The sequence below is a fragment of the Filicampus tigris genome, chromosome 7, assembly GCF_054856515.1.
Source record: "Filicampus tigris isolate MCC_2025a chromosome 7, RoL_Ftig_1.0, whole genome shotgun sequence".
Classification (NCBI taxonomy): Eukaryota; Metazoa; Chordata; class Actinopteri; order Syngnathiformes; family Syngnathidae; genus Filicampus; species Filicampus tigris.
The window spans coordinates 22,652,648-22,677,823 of NC_141223.1; the positions used below are offsets into that span (position 1 = coordinate 22,652,648).

Consider the following 25,176-nt stretch of genomic DNA (forward strand, 5'->3'; position numbering starts at 1 on the left):
CGAGGTTTAGCCGTTATGCAAATTAAATACGTTGCCATCAGAAATGAAGTCAGCCGCAAATATAAATATGAATGCCTTTAAATCCAGATTAAAAACAATGCGTTTTCAACATTCCTTTGATAAAGGTATTTTAAGCATTTTTAAAATCAATTTCACTCTACAGTCATTTAGTAATTTCAGAAAGCTTTTTTTTATTTCTTCCCTTTACTTTCAAATGTCTTTAAATGTTTTGATTGAGGGTTGGGGGGTCACAGTATGTGGTTATTTTTTTTATAATTGAGCAGTGGATCTTTTCTCTATGCATTTGAAAATTTAACTATTTTAAGTTAATGTGTTGCATCTACATTATTCAGATTCAGTTTCTAGTGACACAAATTTCAGCCCATACTAACATTCCATAGCATCTACAAGAGGTTGTGGTGCTAACCCTTTCAGCAACCAATTGAACATAAACACATTTAGACAGAGAATAAAACACTATTCCGTCATATATTCTTCATACTTTCCAAAAAAAAAATGACCAATATAACATTTGTTGTTTTTTTCTTGGGAGGAGCATAAAACAGATTAATGACATTTCCATTCATTTCAAATGTTTAAAATAGCAAGGTGTGTTTTTCAGTAAATACCGGTAATTGAAGGTATACACTACAGAAAAAATAGCATTTTTTCAAATCAGCAAGTTTGTCCCATCAGAACAAGCTTATAAAAGGTTGAGCTGAGCTCACCTCTTGTCGCCTTGGCTTGTCTCACTCGCCACACGGTCTTGGGGATTTCAAAGTTGTAGTTTGCAGGTAAAGCCTTCATGGCTTCTCGCAGCTCGGGATCTTGCAGTATTTCATCTGGAATCTGATTAGCCACTCGCCGAGGTCCTCGGACTAAAGAATGTTATATTACAAAAACACACAGAAAGCCTAAATGTCTCTCACGTGTTCTTAATAAAATACCAAGTTTCAGAATGTATGAGCATACAGACCCCTAATTGCCAATAACATCTTTCATCAAAGAAAGTTGATTATTTTCAGCTGATTACCCATAAGAAAGTGAAAGAATGATTACCGCCATTTCTGATAAGCCCACTGTTGCTGTTTAGTTAAGATCAAATGCTCTGTGTTCTTTCCATCTGTTTACTGAACAGTTATTGTTAATTGCTTATGTGTTTAATTGACTTCAGAAAGATGTGAGCACAGTGCCTGAATCACTAAATAGCTCAGTGTAATAAAAAAATAGATACTTTATTGATCCCCGAAGTAATCTTGTTGTGCAGTAGCCACAATTACAGTCACACACACACAAACAAAAAAACATGCACCCAAGTAGACATAAAATTATATTAAAAAAATATAGCACCCGACCCATTAATTGGCCGGCCAATTATATTGGCTGATTATGGCTTTTTCACTCGTCGGCCAACATAATCGGCCAAATGGCCTATGTTTGCTGATTGTTTTCGCCTTAAAGCAACACTGTGTCATGTCAGTTTTTGTTGACAAAAGTCAACCACATTTCCAGAGCTGAGCACTTGACCATTTTTTGGCCTTGACTTGGGTACCCTTCCGGCCACGACCCTCCGGCCATATTCATAAACATTGTCGGCCCCCGCCCCATTCCGCCCCCCGACCCCAAAAAAAGCGTCCGTGATTGACGTTGCTGCGGGAGAGATGCTAACGGCAGAGTATTTTTAAAGATAATTAGCTGGCTAATTTACTATTCGAACCCGCTGTGGACACGCTTCCAGTACGGCAGAAGTATTTACCCAACTGCGTGCTTCCTCGCATTGCGAGCCCCGGAGTTGGATTTGTCGTATTGTATAATTATTTGGGTCCAATAATTATAGAGAAGAGTCGTAGAAGAAGAAGTCGCAGGAGTTGTATTCAAGTTACACTTCCCCTCCTTCAAAATAAAAGCATACCAGTGAACCACTATACACTGCAGGTTTGCTATGACGTATTTCCGGAAGTAGTGAACGCCAGAAAAAGTGCATGAACTCCACATTGATGTGCTAGCGTCTGAATATACTTGTGGACACAAATTTTTTTGAAACAAGTCGGGGGGCGTCGCTTCAAAAAGACAGCAACAACAATGCATATTGTGCCTGCTACAACCATAAAGGGATGACCAGACGATGCATTTAATTTTATTGCGAAAACGATCTGGAAGGTGGCGGCTAAGGGGGAACGTGGGTGAATAGCTTGTTTACTTTGAGTGATGGGACTTTGGTGCAGCAGCAGCAACGTGGCTCATCCGTCTCCTTGTGGGAAACTGAATGTCATCGCAACATGTGAGACAGCAACGTGCGCTCAAGCGTGTTTGTATTTCCTCATTGTCACATCACGTAACCTGCGCCTCCCAACTGCAACTGGGGCATACCATTACAAGAGGGGGCGGAGGGGTGATACCATAACAGCAGTTGTCGCTCGCGCAGACGCGGGAGTAGAAAGACGCCTAAAAAGAAGCCTTTCACCGAGCAGGCTGAGATGATTTTTGGCCGCCTCGCGAGCACGTCACACGCATGAGGGCCGATTAGTGGGCCAGACTAAAATCAACTTCCGGCCATGCTTAGTCCAGCCATTTTTAAAAATTTGTCAGCCCCCACCCCTCCGCCCCAAAAATGGGCATCCGGCCCAGGGACGGACTGCCCAGCTCTGCACATATCCCATGCGCGCCAGGCGCATAGTGTCGTGAAATCCTGAGCTCTCACTGGCCTGCAAATTGGACTGAATTACATTTCTATTTACAGTGGCTGTGTGCAAGATGAATAGTGATGAGGTAATGAATCTAATTTTGTTCAAACAATACTTTTGTTTTTTTGTTTGTTTTGGGACTTCTGACATGACACCAGTAATAGCACGTAGACGTTCGAATCGACATCCGTCCTTATTGTGAAAGGAGGAAGTGAGTATGCCGTAAAGCAATTCAGGACATTTGTATTTTTTTTTTGTGTGCCAGGGTTGCTCCCATCCTCCTCAAAGTTGCTTAGTGCCAGTAAAAATGATACAGAGCCCCCCCACAACCCGAGCATGACAAAGTCCCATTCAACTACTTGTAAGTCAATGTTTCATCAAAAGAGTTGTGAAAAACATTTATGAAGGTCGATTTATTGCCCAGTAATTTGACATGATAAAAGTCCCCTTCAACTACCTACTTGTAAGTCAATGTTTCATCAAAAGAGTTGTGAAAACATTTTATTAAGGTCAACTTCTTGCCGTGTGCTGCTTTAAGGTACTCTAGCCATTTACGGCACTTGTAACACCGGTCCCATTATTTATTACACATAAATCTATACAATTAAACTGTATCCTTAAATGTATATAATGAAATTTGTTGATAAGGTAATTCTATCAAACTTTCATTCAATACAAAGCAATTCCTAATTTTTACAAGCAATGCTTAGGTGAGTTAAGCGAGTTGTGCATGGAACGAACCTGGATGTCACTATTTTACAAACAACATAAAGTCACAGTTTGTTTAAAAAAAAAAAATTAAAAAAATTAAAAAGTGCCACATAAATCAATTTGAATAAATGTGTTCAATATGACACGATGAACTACTGGGAGCACAAACACACATATGACAAGGATTAATTTCCTGATGACTTCATTAATTATATATATGCATTGCGCCATGCATTGCATTCTTGGAACCGATATCGAAACTCCTTTTTAAAACAATATATTTATAGGGAATAGGAACCAAGATGGTCCGCGAATAGCAAAAATATGCATGAATTGACGGCCATTTAAATGCATTGGGGGAGATGGGTGGTTGGTGATTTGATGTTGTGCATTATATATTTTTTTTATTACTATGACAATTATTGATTTTTTTTTCAGCCAAAAGTTGGCACCGGCGTCAAAAAATCCATATCGGTCATGACCTAGTTTTGAATTTGTGTGATGGAGTGACAAAAAAAAAAAAACAGGAACACACTATTGCTAGGATTCCACACAAATGTTTATTATTATTATCATCATCATCATCATTAATTCATTTCATTTTTTTTTTGTAGCTGCAATTTATAAAGCCAGGTTGTATGGCACCTATTTGTTTCAACTTGTAATGTCCTAAATTGACTGTTTCACATGGAAGTGAGATTTCTGTTGTTAATTTTAATACTAGACTAGTTGGTCTACAAACTGCCCTTAAAGTAAGTCAACCCAATATTTTTTTTTTTTACAATAATATTTTTGATGTGCATCCACTTCTCTAAACACGGCATTCTGATAAATATTCACATTTGTGAAATATGAAATAAACAGCCAGATCCAGCCGTCTTTAGCCATCTCAGGGGGCGGCCATTTTGTCACGTGCTGTCGACTGAAAATGACATCACAGTTACTCAGGGATCATGTAACAACCAATCATGGCTCACCTGTTTTCTGAAGCTGAGCCATGATTGGTAGTTACATGAACCCTGAGCAACTGTGATGTCATTTTCAATTGACAGCAAGTGACAAATTGGCCACCCCTGAGATGGACAAAAACAGGTGGATTTGACCACTTAACTCATATTAGACAAACACAATATCAATCAGAATGCTGTGTTGAGACTATTGAGACTGCATAGAACATACTATTGTAATGAACTTTTATGGGTTGACTTCCACTTTAATTTTATTTAATTTGTTTTTAATTAGTTGAGCATTCTAGTTTTACTTGTATAATGTTGCACTATATGAAAAAGACCTATTGGCAATTTAATAATTTTATTTTGTTATTCCACCATAAATGAAGTTTGTTATTTTATTTTTTAGATTTTAGTCTGGTTATTCATGACAGGGGATGAGAATTTAATTTGTTTGCATCATTACTTTGTGCTTCACCAGCATAACTGTCAAGTACATGTACACTATACATTGCAGATTTCCATTCACGTGACAGCAGAAATTTGAAAATAATGCGTAATGTGCAATATTATATATAGATATTTAATGCCAAATTACACTTTTCGTAAAATTTAGTACACCCCAGGGTTGACAGGTGTGCACCAGTTACATGCTATTTGTTTATTTGGTTTCATTAGACATATAGGCATGTATCCTGTTGGGATATACTGTATACACAACTGTGTGTATGCACGTTTTTTTTCTTCGGGTAACTACAACAGCAGATATATACCAAGTTAAGTAACACGAACTCAGGTACCAAAAAAAAAAAAAACATAATCGTGACAACCTGGCAGTTTGTGGATTTTCTACATGGTTATGATCGAAAGGGCGACGTTTAGGTACCCACGTAAATCTGTAAATTTTTCCATTTGATTAACGTTTTCGATGTGACAAAAGCTATTGTCTTAACAATGAAATCCAGTCTACGTTCATAAGCGTCTCGAACGCGGAAATCATATTTTAAAAAGCAACAGTTACTCACAATTACCTCCCGGATACTTATTTGTAACGTTAGAGTCGAAAGTTTACAATACGTTACGTCATTTGGGTGAACTCCGCCATCTACATACGAGACACTTTAAATACCTCAAACTTGTATCTGTCATTGTCATTAATAATGTCCAAAGAAACACTTTGCCATTACCTGCTGCGGGCTTTTTGACAGGAGTAAGCTGCACATCACTCGAGGGCGCCGACATGTTTTTTCACCACTCCGAACAGGAAACAACAGCCAGGCTAAAGCAGTCGATCACAGAGCAATCGGCTTGTACTGCGTCGAGCACCGATGGAAATGAACAATCTAAGGATCGGATGGGACAACCAACGGTTACCCTAATTTATCAACACTAGAGTGTTAATTTAGCCGTAAATGTATCCGATATAAAATGAATATAGCTTTTAATAACCAATAATTTCCATTCCAAATCCGATCTCTTTTGAATTGCAATTCGCGTTACTTGCAATTCAAAATCGATCGGCCCAATCATCGGGTGATATTAGCACAAAGTTTTCTTGTTATTTCCATGACACCTGAGCCTTTCATTGCCCCCCAGCTGAAGTTTAAATATAGTTTTGCTCCACGCATGATTGGGTTTCCCCGCTGGTGTGTCTGTCCGTCAGTGAGAGAGGCTGCGCCCGAAGGAGGCGGAGGAGGAGTAGGAATAGCAGGAGGAGGAGGAATAGGAGGAGGAGGAGGAGGACGATGAGGCGTCACAACATCACTTTCTCCCTCCTTGAGCGCAACTGCACGGATTGAACGCACAGACTTCTGCACGCAAGCAACGTCTAACTGTAATGAGAGAATGTTTTTAAAATAATATTTGAAGGATGCATCCATGGAATTGACTGTTTTTACTCCAACAATTAATTATTTGTTTTAGGGGGAAATGCAGCTGGCGCGGCTCTGACTGTTCGAAAGCAGGATTGATTTGATTTATTTTTTAAATTTATTTTGTTATTGTGAGAAGCATTCAGTCACCCAACCTCTTCACTGGACCATTGTGTCGGACTGAAAGGATTGCTGAGCGTGGGTCCGTTTCGCGGATGATCGCCAACCGCTGTTGAAAACTCTGTGGAGAATATTAATAACACCTGCACAACGGGAGTGACAATTAAGTGACAATTACCAACAAAGGAGGGGAAAGGTGGATCTACGGATCAACTTCCGAAAGTCTGGAATATTTGTATCGATGATTTCCAGAGGACAGAGGAGCAAATTCACTTAGGTTAGCAACATGTTCAAAAGGGGTGAGTGACACTGAACTTTTAATGCACATATTTCCTTATTTCAAGTATATTTCCACTCGTGCAAATGTGCAGTCGATGCGCCTTGATTTTTGCAAGTGACGCTGTCCTGCCTGGCTAGGATCAAGCGCAGAATTCATGTGTGCGTGTATACGCAGGACAATGTGCTTGTTGTAACACAGCTGATGCCGCACTGCAGTTTATATGACTTGTGCCGGGGCCACAAGGCTGAAGAATTGTTGGTATGGCGATTATTATTGTTGGACTTGATGGTCCACAAGGTTATTCACCCCCGGCCAAACACGAAATGATGGGCCAGGACCTCTTTTCACCTCATATGCGACCAAGCCCTATCCCCCCAAAATACTTTAATATCAAGTTTCTGTAGGGGGGGAAATGCACCATAGACCGTTTATTTTTGGGCAAGGACTTGTCTGAGTCACTTTAATGGGCTTGTCTGCAGAAGATGGATAGCAGCAGCAAGACATTAATAATCATATGTCCTCTCATCTATCTATCTATCGGTCACTTCAATCCATGCTGCTGCTGAACAGTAATGAAGGGAATGAAATCAAACTAGAACTCCCACTCCAGGGAGGCCTGGATGAGGTTCCTACGGACCCCCCACTTGAGAAACCATTGCACAAGTATACAGTGTACCACCACCAGCTGTGCCTGTGCTGTTAACGACCTTTTTCAAAGCGTTCCACCATAAAGCTGTAAATGACACAGATGCAGGGATGAGCAATAACATTAATTATCCGATTTCATTGAGGTCAGGCAAAATACTAGGTTCCACTTCATAAGCTTTGAAGCGATTTTTTTTTCCTTTTCTAGTCATTTTAATCAGGGATAACCAGATCCCGATTACAAATCCTTCCTTGTTTGTGACCTTGTCATGTAGTTTCCACCTGAAAAGCAACTTCAATTCACATTTTCAAAGCATAAGTAGTTTGGCAGCAAGCTTGTGAAAAAAGACAGTTTATGTTAGACAATTTACACCAGGCGTGTGATTTAGCACGGCAACAAACATGGCACACAACCGAAGCATGTTGACAAGTCAAGTCAAAAGTGAGTATATGCTAACAAAAAACAAATCTTATTTTAACACATTAATGACAAATACTTGACGAAGAGTGGATATTGTGACCTACTTTATCTTCATACATGGTATTTTCTTGCAAAGCAGGAACTCATAATCCACAACATGTGCTGAAAATCCGAGACAGCGTCCACTTTTATTCCTTTCTGTGACCCTCTCAGTCTCTCTTTAGCAACCACTGTGACACTAAGCTCATCTGTGAGACTTATCTTGAAGCGACATTTTTTATTCTGTCTTTTGACGGAGCATGAGACTGTTTTGTTTTAGTGTTTTGTGGTGTTTTACTGTTTTTCGTTATTCATTTATTGTTTTAACTGTCTTTGTTGCTATTTTTTGTTCCATGTACAGCACTTCGTATGCAGCGGGCAGTTGTTTAAAAGTGCTCTATAAATGAATTTCAAGTGGATTTTAGTTGAGTTGAGAACATCCTGTGTGAAGCCTTGCAATGGCAAGGTACTGTTCGTAGTCGTCTTGGTGTCATGTCAAAATGTCATAAGCACCCCCTGCGTTTTCCACACCAGTGGATGCTGGCAGTGATGTGTCACTAAGATGGTTTGTTACATAAAAATAATTAAAAAATAACAATACTTTAGGTACAGTTGTGTTTTGTGCTCGCATTTTATGTTATGTAGAAAATGTCATTCCATCCTGTGTGGTTTTATACAGTACAATATTGCTGAGTGATTTTTTTCTTATGACAAAGCATATTGAAAATTAATTTTGTGTATTTTGGGGGAGGCTGAAATGGATTCACTACATTTCCATGGGTAAAGTGGATTTGAGATGCTGGTGTTGTGGGATACAAGCCTGGTTAAGGAACAAAGTAAACTCAAATCTCAAGACATGAGTGTAGGTAGTAGTCTTTGCTCAAACTGGATGTGGGCAGAGTCGACCCCTGCATACCCGCGGTTCATTCGTCACTCATGATTTTGCATAGTTCCTCCTTATTCTCTGAGTATTATTTATATTTGGGGGGTGATTTGGGGAGGGGGGGTTGCTATTTTTCCCCTGTTTATTTTGCAAAAAGTATAATACATGTTTATCAGTTTTTTTTTAATATAATTTGTGGGATTTGAAAAAAACAACAACAACATTTTAAAAGCATTTCAATTGGTGTCAATTATACGCAAATTTTTGCTGTTCACGTGCCGACCCGGTCCCTATCCCCCGTAAATAGTCGGGGTCGACTGTATATGATGTACAGCAATGATTTTTAAAGTATGGTACTATAGTACCAATAGTGGTACTTGGGCTCACTCTAGTGATACTTGAAAGAATCATTGCCCAAGTAAAGTTCAGGGTTTTTTTTCACCTTTTAGTACAATTAGAATTTTCCAATATTTATGCACAACATTAATATTCAAACTTTGCATAATGTTCCAGTGACTTGCAATTAATTGTATTATTATCATTATCATTAACAGCTAGAACTACTACGCTACTGTGCTCTGTATTTTGTGTGTGTGGGGGTGTGTGTGTGTGGGGGGGGAGTGTTAAAGGTTTAATAATGACTGATCAACACCATTGTTTTGTAAGGGCCTAATTGTTTCATCTTAGTGAAGTCGAAGTACTGTTTGTCCGATTTCGCAGCCTTCAACTACAACTGTGAGCACAATTGTAAATTTCCGACCTCCCTAATCCATCCTGATTCTTTCTAAACTTAAGCCCAACACAAGTAACCCCAGCTCAGAAACGATCTTTTGAGTTACACCAGCCACAGAATTGACAACTAGCCTACCATGTTGGGTGAATTATGCAGAGACGAGTCTGAGGAGTCATTATAAATGCTCATTATAGCATTGCCACAATAACACATCTATCTACTGGTGGCCTTTTACACACAGCAGCGTCTCTTCTCTCCGCCGCGGGTCATGCTGGCACTGGAACACTGTATAGATAGATACCACTGCTCGCTGCTTTTAGTCTGCTTTGTCAGACCCAATCTGTTTTGGATGCGCGTGTGTGTAGTGTGCCTCAGGGACAGCGAGAGAAACCGCCTGTTTTCCTTTGCCATCACATCGATTATTGCTGTTCCAAGAGTCGAGATGAAACACACCGCGGTGATGAGTGCTTATAGCTGGAACATCTTGGATGGGAGGACCATTGTCAAAAAAGAGACTTCTAACAGCTTAGTTCAAGAAGTGATGCCATATCGTTTAAAAGGAACCATCGCAAGGTTCCGAATTGTCTGCTGCAAAAGATGTTGAGTCACGATGCATATTTATGGACGTGCTATTTGGAGTTTGACATGCAAGCAAGCATGCATGCCTTGCTTGCAAGTGTCATACTAATGGACATGCTGGTAAAAAAAAAAAAAATATTATGAGATTTTCAACATGCCCCACAACAGTCATTAAATTTCCATTTGACTGGCTGGAGTTGAAAGCAGGGGTGGCGGCAATGAGAGGGCAAAAATATATCAACGTTTTCATAAACAAATACTTCGTCTTGTAGGCCTGAACAATTCATCAAATTCAAATTCAACCAAAAATCGCAATTACCATTCATCCTTTGTCATTTGCTGTTTCTGGACACGTGAGGGAAAAAAAATCCCACGTAATTCAATACAAATTAATTTGAGGCTGAAATTTCACTCATGTGCCAAAAATGCAAACGTACCACAGCATGTCTTGACTCAGCGGTGAGGCAGAGAGGTGTCAGCTTTGGCAGGAACATCGAACAAGTTCTCTGGTGAATTTGAATGGCTTTGCACCTAGAATAACACATTGCAAGGAGCCTGGCTAATGCACGAGGGCCCTGCACTGGATGTGACACATCCACCATTGACAAACACATACTGGACGTTGGAGGGGAAAAAAATGTCTTAGGTGATTCATATGCGGGGGTGGTGCTCAGTGTGACTCTTGAAGGAGGCTGCTTGTGGCTAATTATCAAGCTAATCAAGCGAAGAAGTAGATTTTGTGTTCACATGATGTCTGACAGCCCATTGGCTTCTTTAGAGGAGTGGGAGTTTGTGCAGGTGGATCATTGCTGTGACAAGGTGAGGTCTTGTGCTGCACACTGGAGCCTTCAATACGGGTCAACCTCTGATTTGTATGTTTTGCTTGGTTTCCCCAGGAAACTCGTGAAAATAGAAATGATCAGTTCCACAGTTGTTAGAAGAAAATTATTTTTGCCTCTCCCATCGAATGTAGTCAAAGTGTGGCGCCAAAGTTTGGTGACAATTTCAAGGATTCTCAGATAATTACAAAAAATAAGTTATCTGGGTTCAATTTCCTAACATATCCAGGGTCACGTAGCTTGCCTTCTTCGCTTAGCCTGCTAAGCTTAGTAGCGCAGGGTTAGCATTTTGGTTGACATACTGACAGCAGCACACCATTATTTTATGTAGGTCTACCTCTGTATGGTTGACCTGAAATTTTGTTTTTATTTGTAACAATTTTCCTTTTGGGAAATTTGGGATGAACCCCCACGTCCACCCCCCTCAGTACCGGACCCCTCCCCTGACCCACGCCTCTAACCTCAGGTGGATGCCTGGGTCCATTGCCCCCTCCGTTTCCCCATTTGTATACCATTGGAAGTTCCTTGGTTCTTCCTTCAGATATGAGTCGCAGACGTCAAGCGTTTACGATAACATGGTAAAAGATGGCAGTCGTAAAAACAGCAGGTCGGCACAAATTAACAAAGGACAAACAGCCGCTTTGCTGTAGAAGCGAGCGCGGGCCCCGAGCAGGCGAGTGATTAAGTACGATGACATGAATTTGCACGAGAGCAATAAACGCCCATCTGTCACTTAACTACGTTGCAACTTCTCAGCCGCCTTCTATTTAAAGAGAATAGATTCCCGGCTTGTCTAATCCTCTCCGTGTCACTCTGTGTCAACTCACCATTGTCAGACTTGTGTTTCGGACTGGTGACAGAGGCCTCGCAAGAGGAGGATAATGTAGAGAGCCGAGCAAAAATATAAACCCCAAAGCAATCTCCTAAAGCTGTCTGTAAGCCGCCTGAAAAATGAGAAGCAAATCAGGATGGGGTGGGGGTGCATTTCTGGCCTTGTTACAGATTGTGTCAATTTGAAAAGACTAGGCAATCAAAACACTCCCAAAAAGACAACTGGGGGAATACTTTCTTTCTAAAATAACCCAGCAATAAAAAACTGTCACCAAATTGATGTGTTGGTAGTCTGAAGAGCTCACCTGGAATGCATGGCATCAACATAGTCATTTACTGAAGGGCATCTTCGATAATTGGATGTCTGGCATTTACTCATGCTAGAAAACAAACATTGATATTGCTTACACATAATGCACTGCGAGGCATGGATGTGCATCTCAAACATCATATTTGCACAATAAGAGATTCAAAAGCAAATCGCTTTTATTTTGTGACTGGTGGAACCTTTAAATTTGAGCAAAATCTATTCAGTGATGCTGGTCCACTTCTGAGTTGCTTGGATTGAACAATCTCTCCTATGGAAAATTATGGAAATAGAAAAAATCCTGGTTCAAATTGTCACATTTATAAAACTTTAATTGAATGTACAGCTGTTTTTAATATTTAATATTTTAACATTCTGAAACTTCATATAAGTGTAAAAATAAATTAATCCTAGACAAAAAAAAAAAAATCCTGTGCTCATAGCCATTATGCGCTTGTAACGCATCCACTACATGCCAAAACATTGCTTGTTAAATTACATAAAAAATACATTTGAATGTGAAAAGCAGCAAATTCAAATTGAAAAACATCAACGATTAAAAAAATCCCATAAATAAATGCACATCAAGAGAAAATGAGTCAGAGGTAAAAAGCCCATCCCACATGACCAAACACTGCCATGAAGTTAAGTGAAAAAAAAAAGAAAATAGAGTTGAAATTGAAAAACAGCCCTCATAAGATAATATCACATTCACCGAAAGAAGATTGACATGTAGGAAAAATTTCAAGATTGACAATTGCATTGCTTGTGAAATCGGATTCGCTGACGGATGGCCATTTAAAATTTCAAGTGGACCGGCCTATTGACGGGTACTATTTTTGTCCTATTTTTGTAAAATGCCCAGCTCGGATGGGCGCCGGCACGCCCACGAACCTCGTAAGAATAAGCGGTTTGGATAATGGATGGATGGATACATACACACACTTCTTTGTTGTTGGTTGTTAGTGGAAGTTATGTGCACATGCAGTTTTGTTTTTTTTGTTCAGAATCAAATAATCTGTAAATTATTTATTGTTAAGCATGATCTTGTAAAATGAGTTTAAAATAATATTTACCTGTTTAGAGATCAAAATCTGTGGTCCATTATCAATTTAAACTACAAGTAACTGTATATCTATTTCTACAAGAGGCTCCGATGCTACAACACTGATATCACTTCAGCAGCCTGACATATATCTTGTAGGTAGGACCCATTCAGCTGTGTGGAAATACTTTGAGGGCAATAATATGGGCAATTATGAATATTTTGTGAGTCAATTACTCACATTTTTTCTATTCATCCTTTTCCTCTGTGAATATTTTGGATTTGATGTATATGGGGACAAATAAAGCATTGTTGATACATGTGTCCTTTTTCACATCTATTTACATCCTATCCTAATCTTTTTGCCGCCTACATCGGCCATAGTTGTGCAAATCCGATGCAAGGCCAGTCATTAGCGAATGATAATGAGGTGAAAGCGATAAACAACCTATGACCCCTGTTTTTTTTTTTTTTTTTTGGTATTTTGAATAATGAATTTCTGATGAAGTGGCTAATTGGAGTTTAAAGGTCAATGTCAATGGCATAGATGGGAAGCGACGAGGAGTGGGAGGTAAAAGGGGACCATCCAGCGGTTGACAGTAATCCCAGGTGTTCTCCTGTTACTCTGACAGTTCCCTCCCGCCACCCCTCCACCATCCTGAGCCTACATCCACGGGGACTTTGTCTTTTGTGTGCTGAGCAAAGCAATTCAGCTGCACCATCACCTGGACGCCTGCCTTTTTGACATTGAAACTTAGCGTGTCCTCAAGGCCAAGCAGTGACGTTCTGGGGCGGAGGGAACGTGTGGCACGCTCATCCACACTGTTTATATTCATGCCGAGTTTTGGCAGGTATTTAGCGAGACATCCACCACAACGCGTGCCGCCGATTCCACTTGTCTATCTAGCATCCCATTAAATCCGCACCCCATCCACGTCCGATTCAGAAGAACTCATTCCGACGCTGGCTAATTCACTCCCAAGAGTACGTGCGGATTTACGGAGGATTCTGAAATGAAGGTTTTCGATCAGGCTGGAAATTAAAACACGCTGTTGGAGATGTGATGAGAGAAACAACAACTAGGGTTGATCTCACTTCACACCATATTATCTCAAGTGTGTCAAATACACTCCGAGGACTGTGCAGGCTCTATTGAGGACCTTTTTGAATTGACAATACAAAAACTCCCTTCCGTGAATAGCGGGGGGGAAAACAAGAGTAGTCGACACCGTTCTACAAATATTTATACTTGCCGGAGCTGGGCATTCTACTATAAATTGAGCATCCGTGTCCAGCGCGGGTACCCTTCTGTCGTCCATCATTCGCCTTTTTTGTTTTTTGGGTGGGGGTGGGGGGGGGGGTATAGTACCCGGGTGGTGTGTGTGTGTGTGTGTGTGTGTATATATATATATATATATATATATATATATATATATATATATATATATATATATATATATATATATATATATATATATATATATATATATATATAAGAAATATTTGTGTTGACCAATTTTTGTGGCCGACTTTGCTGAGTAAGCCGATTTTTCCCCCCAGTCTTAATACCATGTAATAATATATAACATATAATTAAAGGTAATTTGGGCAAGCTTGTTATTTCAGAAGTGTGTATCCCTTCAGTATCAGTAACCAAGAAGTAGCTCTCAGCTTCAAAAAGGTTGGTGACCCCTGCCTTTGAGTTTTATAGGAAGAGCATGAAAATGCATGGATAGGTGGATTACTCAGCAAATAACAGAGGATGGGGTCCCAAAAGTAACTGGAAGAGGTGGATTTACCAATAGCACACTGTGAGGTGTATTGAATTACTGCAGATTTAAACCCATCTGTGCAATATGTAGGAATATTGAATTCTGGCATGACTTGCACTTTTATGTGGCAATTACATCACGAATCAAAAAATACATTACATTAAATATACTAGTGTATTGCGCGATATATCTGACCTTTGATATAGATGACTTTTGTCACCTTTAGACTGCTCAATGGACCATATTTTTAGCAGTCAATGAATTGTTTAATCTGCAAAATCTATAAATCAAGAGTTCCATTCCACTCCTGTAGGTGAACATAATCCATCCATCCATTATACATGTTAAAAAGTGGTTACCAGCTACTACACATGGCAAGCTTATTCTGGTCTCAATGCCAGCTGCCAACAACCAAAAGGGAAAGGAATTCCTTCACTTGCATTTTTTTCTCAATCTGGGTCGACTAACTAACATCAGTTGAAACCTTCTCACTTTTCACATGTAGTGTGGGTAATCATCACCTATCCGCTATACGAGGTCTCCCTCGCAGTGAAAGTGGGCCTCCCCGCTCACACTTTAATGAGCCGGCCTACTGTCACCGTGTCACCTGAGCTCGTAGCATCTGTTGCATTTTCTCCACACTTGTGTCTGTCACAACTCATGCCGAGGTTTAGCAGCAATCGTTTTCACGGTAATTGCCTAACCTGTGTGTTAAAAGTCCTGTACCACGATGTTAATATATGCGCGCATGTGGCATAATCTACGTTTTAGACCTGTTTAAAAACGTCATTCCATGCATGTGCAAGGTGATTAGGTACGTCAGTCAAGAGCACTGATGTTTCTTGTATATATTTACAAGAATACATTTCTTCAGTATATATTTATGTCTGGCTCAAGTGGGGTACAAAAATACTGAGGACCTCCTAATCCTAAATACCCACTTCTGGTCAAAGTCAACAAAGGCACAATCCTCGGCTATTTTTGAAAGATGATCCTGTAGTGTGGTGTGTGTTAAAACTCAGTTTTTCCTCCCCAGTCTGCTCGGTCTCAAAAGACAATCATAAATAAATAATATAAACCTATACACAAATTAAGGCTTGGAGATAAGTCGATTTTATCCATTGTTATTGCCTAGATAAGCGAGGCCGTGGGAGTAAAGTGGGATCCACCAATAATTGGACCTTAATCATTTAGAGTACTTCCCAATTTCTGATCAAAGTCAGCAAAGGCCCTATTGTCAGATATCTCTAAAATATTATCCTGAATGATTATCTTGTGGTGAGCAGTATGTTAAGCTTGATCTTTCCTCCCTGATCTGTTTTGGAAAACGGTCCGGGCCAACAAATGTAAATGATAAACTGGGGCTTTGCGATTAAGCGATTTTAGCGATCCTTCCTGCCTGGATATTTGTGTCTATGGGAGTAAAGTGAGGTTGACGCATAAATGATATTGTGATCTAATTTGACCATTTGCCCACGCTTTCTGATCAACATCAGCAAAGGCCCGACTGTCAGATGTCTCTGAAAAATTAACCCGGGTTTGAGGTTTGTCAAGACTGATTTTTCCTGCAGGATTTGCTCAGAAAATGATCAGGGCCAAAAATCAAAAATGTGAAACATGTTTAATATTCCCGATCACAAATCGTTAGATGTGGTCATCACCAAAGTCGGCTCAACCACCAACTTAGTGACTGTAACGTGAAATGGAATGAGATATTTTATATAGTTATGTGTGTGGTGTGCTGTGTTTGTCACCTGGAGTACACCACACACTACGGCTGCATATTGGTCAAATTGCTAATCGTGATTATTTTTTATTAACCCATTTAGGCCGAGAGTGCGCTACTGCTGCAGGGGCTGAGAGAGATTTTTGCAGGTGTTGAATATCCGGGAAAACTTCAGGTTTTAGAGGGTGATTGCAAAGTCGCCCTGAAATTTTAGAGGGATGTTTTGCCAGGCGCTTTAGGCCTTACTGGGTTAATATTGTAATCACAATTATTAATCAGTTATTCAGTATGTTAGAGAAAACATCTGTATTGTTATTTCAGCAAACAATAAACACTTTTCAGTGCAAAGCGAAACTTGAAAAAATGAATAAATGCTGATATTTTTTTTAAATTGTCTAAGAATTTCAAATTTAGAAAGGGCTAACTGAATAAATAAGGTATTACAGAGTGCAAGGATGAGGTCCAGACAACGGATGTTGATCCTTTTTCAGGCACTAGCACCTCATTATGATGCTCCTGATCTCCAATTTTTGCTGTACTTCTGCTCTTGTCATGACTCGCTGTCAGAACTACACCGAGTGACTTTAGGTTCCCGCTACAGTGAGTGCTTGCTAGTTATTAGGCACCTTAATGAAGCCTTAAGCATGTGTTTGCACCCTGGTGGTTGGCTGACGACTGGTTGAGAAAGTGCTTGATTATATAGCAGCAGCGCACGCATTTTCAATGTAAATATCACAGACGATCATCATTTCATCGTGGCAGCCAAAATCGTGATCACAACTAAAATTTAAATGTGCAGTCCTAACACACACTGTAAGAGAATTAAGCGCACACTTCCTTTTTATCCCCTCAACTCTCACATTTTATATGTGTATATCACGGTTCAGAGCAATTTTTTTTAGAATCCTCAGAAAAAAACTTAACTCAAAGAGGAGTGGGTGACTAATTACTTTAAAAATGCAGAATCCGCAGACAGATGGGAATGCAGTAATTACAGAATACAGGCCAAGATCCCTTCCCCAGTCACATGGTTCTCATATGCAAATCCCTCTCAATTGTCTTCGAAGGCTCTTAAAGCCATTTATTTACAGCGGCAGAAGCATGTTTTGACCTTATTACAGCTTGTAGAAGGCGGATAAGAATGCCGATAAGTGGAATTAGCAGTTTTTAATTCATGCTCAGCCATTCTTAGGCCACCTTTGTGAAATTGGAATCGTTTTTTGGCATACAACAGATATAAACCTCTCAACCTCTCTTTTCCGATGCTCTGGTGCCTAAAGTCATTCATAATCCCACCCAAAGCCCCACACCTATGCCCCATCTCTAAGTGTTGTCCCTGCATGTAGGAACTATTGAAGTCATTGCATCTTAAAGTGGAAGTCAACACAAACATTTTTTTTTCAAGAATATGTTCTATGCAAGCCCGCTAGTTGAAACAGGGCATTCTGATAAATATTGCGTTTGTGGAATAAGTGTTAATCCACTTGTTTTTAGCCATCTCTGGGGGCGGCCATTTTGTCTTCTGTTTACTGAAAATGACATCACAACTGCTCACGACCAATCATGGCTCCGATTCAGAAAACAGGTCAGCCTTGATTGGTCGTTGTGAGCAGTTGTGATGTAATTTTCAGTCGACAGAAGACAAAATGGCCGCTCCCAGAGATAGCTAAAAACGAGTGCATTTTGCTGCTTAATTTATATTCCACAAACACAAAATTAATCAGGATGCCGTGTTTCAACTAGTGGGCCTGCTGGGAGCATATTCTTGAAAAAAATATGTATGTTTGGGTTGACTTCCTCTTCAAACACTTGCTGATGTGTAAGGTGTCGTTTTTTGCGCAAAGATAACCTTGCTAATTGCTCAACAAGATGTGCTGCGAGGGAACAATGTAAAAAACATTTTGCTGCATCGCTCGCTTCGTGGATGTTGCAGCGAGGGGATCCTTTTCTCCAATGCCAGAGCAGACCACATAGTGAGGAGTAGCGAAGCTGGCAACTGCTTGTTTTACATTCCATCCACCGTCACCCTGCAGGGATTTCACACTTGCATCCCAATGACAGGCTTCTCCTCCCACCTTGCTCAGCTTAAAAGCCATGCAGCCATGCTTGGAAAGTACTTTGAAAAGTGTGGCGGAACGTCCAAAAGGTCAAGCACGTCCGTTTGTTTGACTTTAGAATCAGTCTTTTACTAGAGATTTTGATAATGTGTTCCAGGGTCACACTGAAGCCATCATGAAAACATTATTAACTGTACAGTTAATGCTTTAAGCAGCTTTCCTAACTGTTATCACATGTTGGCATAGCTGGGCAGTCCGTCCCGGGGCCGCACCAGTCCGGCCCTCCAGCCCGGCCGAACGCCCATTTTTGTGGATCGGTGGGCTTGGGGGTGACAAGTTTTAAAAAAGGGCTGGACTAAGCAAGGCCCGAGGTGGATTTTAGACTACTAATCAGCCCTTGTGCGGCAAAAAGTTCATCTCAACCTACTCGGTGAAATGGGCAAACGACAAAAATTCTCTCTGTACGTGTCAAATACGCCACTACCAACTGTGCATACTTACTTACATTGGACACGTTTGGTCTGCAAAAAGCTTTAAAAAAAAAAAAAAAAAAAACATGTTCGGTCTGCACAAAGAGGAGAAGAAAAGGAGAGACAGAGAACAGGGGAAGCTCAGAAAAAAATGTAATCATTTTTCATCAAAGGGAGATCGAGTTCTACAAGAGGTGGTGATAATGATTGCCAAAAGTAAGTAATTCATTTTCAATAATATTCAATTAATGATTTTTATGAATAAGGCCAGAGGGTCCAGGCCAGAAGGGTACCCAGGTCGCGGCCGGAGGGCTGGGGTCTGAAAAAGGGTCAAGTGCCCAGCACTGCACGCTAATTAAAAAACAATTACCGGTATATTGTTTTTTAACTTGGATGAACAGTGACAAAAGTGTATTGCTGCTCGTACTTATGTAGCCTAACCAACTCTTTTACTTCAGTATTTAACTTTCATTTTTTAAAATTGCCTCATTTTTTTCTCTTTTATATTCGTCAAGTGTAGGGAGACAATCAAAGTAACACTTTCACTGCTCAGTGATGCCGTTGTATTCTTACTGAGGAGAAATAAACATCTTAAATCTGCAATCTAAACACCTGCATGTTGGCTAATGAGCAAAGTTAGCTTGGTCGCTGCCTCAAGCCAGAAGGAGCAAGAGGGAGAGAGGGAGAATGAGAGAGAGAGAGAGAGAGAGAGAGAGAGAGAGAGAGAGAGAGAGAGAGAGAGAGAGAGAGACACACACATGTTACTGTTGAACCCATATTAGGGCTACACAAGGTACCAAAAAATTATCGATATCGTAATATTGGCACACAGTAACCCTAACCCAATATGCGTATTGCAAAGACATGCAATAATTATCTTATGGAATCGTATGCTTTTATCTGAATCTGAATTTGTCATACGCAAACTTGAATGCGCATCGCCATAAAATTGACATTAGACATTATCTAGGGGAATTAAAATTAGATCATAAAAATGTCATTTCATTTCATTTTAAATATTGCAATAATATTGATATCGATATGGTCAACAACCACATCGCATATCCCATATTTTTTTCCAATATTGTGCAGCCTTAGCCCATATAAAGACTTCCTGATTACCTGCATGTCATTTTCATGAACGTCCACTGCCAGCATCCCTTTTTTTCAGACTGATGGCAGTACGAGTATTCACTCTCTGAGTACAAATACCTCTAGTACTTTTGATACATAAAATGTAATTTAACAGAATGACAAAAATTGTGAACAAAGACCTTTCTTCCTGTCGCAAATGTTAATTCACCAATGTGTTAAACTGGCGCAGTATAGCGCCAACTGCTGCCTGGGAGGACTTACAGTAAAAACCCTTGATTAACACACACCCGTGTGAAATATTTTTTCACAGACCGGCCACCATTTGTTGGGAGTCTGGGAGAGGTTTGCTGACATTTCTGACCGGGGCGTAAATGTTGCTACAAACAAAACCAACAAAACCATTATTCATTTTTTTCCCAGTCGTTCTGTGCTGCCTTTTAAAGTATACATTTTATTCAAGAAATGTAGTGGGGTAAAAGTTATGGATGCTGTCGAGTCTCCTCCATTCAAGTGTAATAATAGTTCTTTGTCACGATTTAAATAATGGGCAAAAGGGAAAAGTTCAGAGCTGTTTTCATTCCAAGGAAAGATTTCCATCTCCTTTACTGTGGTGAGGAATCTTGAAGAGAAAGCCGAACCTTGGCTCACCTGCAGTACAAGAGCACAAGATGGTAAATGGGCAGTCACTCATATAGCGCTTTTCTACCTGTGGTACTCCAAGCGCTTCACTGTTGACTTGTTATATATACCACTGAGCTGGGTTTAAATAAGACGTAGAAACCGTTGCAGGAGCAACGCTTCCACACTGGGAAGCTAACTCGGACTGATTTTTTCCCCATCTCCACCGGCGCAGCTCTGTCAATAATTTAAAACAGTGCCACATGCCAGTTCATTTGTTCTTTTTAGTCCACAAAGGGTGATTATTGACTCATTGATCTATACTCTGACAAGAAAGAAATCATCACATCACCGAATAGTAGCTTTGGTTGGCTTGACTTGGCCCAAGTGTAAATGGACTGTAACAGCTAAAAGTGGGAATGCATTCCTCAATGCACACTAAAGTGGGGCAAACATAATTAAGCCAATAATTAAGCCTATTTGGAGCATTTTTACTTCTTGTTTTCTCCTCCATTCTGGTCAAAGTCAGCAAGGGCCTGAGTGTCAGGTGGTACACATTGACACATGGCTATACGTACATGAAAAATCTTACATACACGTACATACACACGTACCATATACAGTACGTGTCCAAACAATACAGATTTTTGATTTTATTTTATTTTAGGCTGATACAAATTTTGATATTTGGAAGGATAAAATTACAATACAAATTAATCAACCGGTTCATTAAAGTAAAATAATGAATAAAATAACTTTATTTTTGGCCATTTAACGCTTACAACAATAAAGATTACAGGCAGAAAGAACATTTGACTGTTTTACAATACTTTTCCTTGAGTATTTTTTTAACTTTTTAACAAAGAGGAACCTTGGCAAAAATTGGTAGATTGTTTTTTTTTATTTTGTGGGTGGGCGGGGGGGGTGTTTGGATGTTATTATCTTTTTCTTATGTTGTAATGTATTAATGTGGGGGGAAAATGAAAAGAGCCAATATCAATATCAGCCGATTGATCGGTCAGGTTCTAGTATTCACACGACTTCTATGCCTAAAGTATGTTCCACTGTCTCTTTTCTTCCCCAAAGCTTTTTTGCCCTTGCAGAAAAGATAATACAACGATTGAGTCCTACGGGTGACATTCATGTTAGATTGGTCCTTGAAGGACATAATATTATCCCCATTGTATGGCCAGTTTTTAGAAAGCTGCATTAATCATTTAAAATATTACTACTACCACTGTCCTCATTTCTCAGACAAGGGCATTTGGTTGAGGGGAAGTAATAAAAACATTTTTTAGCGCCTCGCCAAGTAGACCAAAAAGGGAGGCAGAGGACTTCATCATTGTAACATGCAGCTACAGTACGAGGCCAAAGAGAGGGAGTACGTCTAAGGACACAATATGTCAAGGCTCTAATGGAAGCACTGGAAGATTTTTTTCCCCCCTTTTTTGCGTTGGTTTCACGCCGCTCTCGGCACCCACACATGAAGAGGTTGCAGCTGAGCGTCAACGTGCATTGTCTCCTATGGATCAAGATGGGGGTCACTAATGGCGTAGTGGTACACTCGCCCAACTTGTGTGCAGGCAGCATCGGATAATAATAAGCAAGGTCAATGTATTGAAAACGTATTAATTGTAATTCCCCTATATCCCAGCTAGCTAGTTGGTCAACGGAAACACTAACGGAAGCCTGTTTAAAATGATAGGTGGACCGGCCTATTGGCGATTAGTATATTGTCTGGCCGGACAAAAAGTCGGATAGATTAGTGTTTTTCAAACTGTATGCTGCGGCACACCAATGTTATATTGTCAGGTGTGCCGTGGGAAATGATCTAATTTGTGTGCCTGTGCAGTGTAGCGCATGGCAATCATGTCTTTACTACATCGTAGTACTCTTCCATACCAACAGGTGTCAGCAGCAGGTAGCCAATTGTCTTTGATTCGAGACAAGTGAATTAGTGACGCATGTTTATCCAAACAGGCCCATGTTTCACACTAAGTATCAATATCAATACTTAGTGAAACATTATAAAATACGTTTTTCTTTGTGTTTATTTAATTCCTATTCAAGACGTTATAATATAACATCATTCTTCAATGTTAAAAAATGCTTATACAAACAATATAACATTTATCTTGTTAAAATAAGCTTCTTTTTTTTTCACAATTTCAGCTGCTGGTGTGCCGCAGGAGTTTTTCAATGAAATAAATGTACCTTGACTCAAAAAAGTTTGAAAAACCCTGGGATAGATGAACGGCAGAAGGGTACCCCGGCTGCAGACAGAAGGCGATAAACGGGCCGGGAATTTTTTGTAAAATGCCCAGCTCTGCTAATGAATAAAGTAGGACAGGTAGATTGATATATTGGTGCGTATAAAAAAACAACTTCCGGTGGTGGTGAAAATAAACAGCTTGAAGCTTCCTTTTGAACGAATAGTTGAGTACAAATGTGCCTAACTGCTGCTTGTTGTGAATTGAGTTGAGTTGGCTTTGCTACCACTATCTAGCATTTGTGTCTTAAATTTTGCTCGCCTGACCAGTTAAGTCCAAACATAACAATTGTCAGAGCGACAGCTCTTATCTTGAAAAAACTAAAAAAAAAAGCATGTACATGATTTCAAAAGGCAATTTTAGTGTTCAAATATTGCATTTTTGGCATACAAAATGTCTGCTGTATTTATTGCAATTGCAGCATGCAGTCCAATTAAGAAAAACGCATCATAGACTTTTGTAAGATTTCCATTAAAGATAGCCAGAGGTTCACGTGTGGTCAGAGGGAGGTTCTTTATAAAAATGTTTCCAATAGCTTCTTTCTATAACTTTGAAGGGTGCTGATTAGGCCAAATGAAAACTTTCAAACAGTTGGGACAGTGTGCTTCGCCAAAGAGTTGCTGCGTCTCAGATTGACTGTCTTTTAAAATCCATAGGAAGGAACACATACAAATGCAAGTTTATAGTTGCCCACAAAGCATCCTCCATTTGCATAGGATACTTTACACTCCAGATACACCAATGTTTTTCAGTCAGGCAGGCCGACAACCGATATCTGGAGTCGCATTCGCATTCTGAATGAGCTGCAGCTGCTCTTTTGACGGAGTCCAGTCAGAAGACCATCACAATAATCACGTCTACTGAAGATAAAAAATCTGGAGAAGCTTTTCCTGGTCTGCTTGGAGGATGCAACCCTTCAGTCTGGAGATGTTTTTACATACCGCATTGAAAAACTTGTTCAAGGAAACAATCAGGTTCTACTAATGTCTAAAGGCTAAATAAAACCACTCATTGCCCTCCAGTTATTTTGCAACCATTTTACACCCTAAGCACGTGCAAGTTGCCCTTGAGCAAGGCCTTGTCTTTGTATTGTGAATGTCTTATTGTGGATGACAAAAGTGCATAGAGAACAAAAAAAAAAAACATATTTTGTTTGGTCCCCTGATATTCTATCTTTGCAACAAACAGGATAAAGCTTGGAGCGCTTTCTATGCTCTAGCAATGTTGCTTTCAAGGTAATGTACAATGCAGTCCCTCAGATATCCGTTTCAAGTTGGCAAGTTCCAGGAATAAGTAATAGTGCACCTTGCAAATGAAATGCCAACACACGCGCACACGCATACTTTCCATGCATACATTGAAGCAGGTTAAGAGACTGATGTCAGTGTTATCACGCTAATCGGACTGGTCTCTTGTCGCTGTGTGGGAGCACTAAGCGCTGTCTGGCCGCAGATGCACACACACACATCAAATTGTTACTTTGCATATGTGACTGTAGCAGTCCTCTTCTCCTCGCTGCATCCCACTTAGCAGGTCTGTGCCGGATTTCCTCTACTACTCATCTTCTCGTCATGACCCTTTCGTCCCACTCATGTCTGTACGACAGGAACAAAGCAACAGAAGTGGGCACTCCATCAGACTGAGGGACCAGTCTGTCAGTCCGTCACTGACGGATGCCCGTCTGGTTGAAGATTTTTTAAAATAGACCTACTGACGAACAATGGAAGTGAGTTTTTATCCGTCAATGTAATTGTAACTAACCGCGTCCATCAGGGACAGTCCATCAGTCCATCACGGACGGCCAGTTAGTACGTCACTGGCAGATGTCCGTTTTTCTGACGATTTTTGGGGGGGACCAATTGATGGCCCAACGGACATCTGACGGAGTAACTAACAGACAGACGGACTGACAGGTTGATGGACGAGCAATTACAATTCATTTTGTCACGAAAGATGACGAACTGATGAATGACGGACGGGTACCTTGGCCGCTGATGGATGATGAATGACGGACTAGAAAAATTTAGTAAAATGCCAACCTCTGCAAAACAATATACGTACATGTAATGGGCTGCTTCTCGAGAATCGCTCTCTGAATGTTCTCTTGTCTCCTGTTTTCAGGCCAGTGCCATATTACAGTGGTGCCTTGAGATACCCGACTTCCGAGATACGATCCATCATCCGGCTTTTGCTTTGACTTGAGATACAAGCGCTCTATGGTGCCAGTGAA

General features: G+C 40.2%; 2 protein-coding genes across 3 annotated transcripts in view; one reads left to right on the plus strand and one right to left on the minus strand.

Annotated features, from left to right (window-relative positions):
• Positions 1–5,704, minus strand: part of dph1 (diphthamide biosynthesis 1) — a 102,830-nt gene extending 97,126 nt beyond the window's left edge. Inside the window, exons 1-2 of the mRNA XM_086036102.1 lie at positions 5,533–5,704; positions 729–878 (exon numbers count right to left, since the gene is read on the minus strand). Coding sequence (XP_085892228.1) covers positions 729–878; positions 5,533–5,587 — 205 coding nt within the window. The 5' untranslated portion in view covers positions 5,588–5,704. The remainder of the gene's footprint in view (positions 1–728; positions 879–5,532) is intronic.
• Positions 5,705–6,008: 304 nt separating this feature from the next.
• Positions 6,009–25,176, plus strand: part of rtn4rl1b (reticulon 4 receptor-like 1b) — a 182,079-nt gene continuing 162,911 nt past the window's right edge. The window contains exons 1-2 of one of the 2 annotated variants that reach the window (XM_086036101.1): positions 6,009–6,179; positions 6,269–6,635. In XM_086036101.1, coding sequence (XP_085892227.1) covers positions 6,623–6,635 — 13 coding nt within the window. In that variant the 5' untranslated portion in view covers positions 6,009–6,179; positions 6,269–6,622. Of the gene's footprint in view, positions 6,636–25,176 lie in introns of both variants that reach the window. The other variant, XM_086036100.1, reaches the window with a different exon arrangement.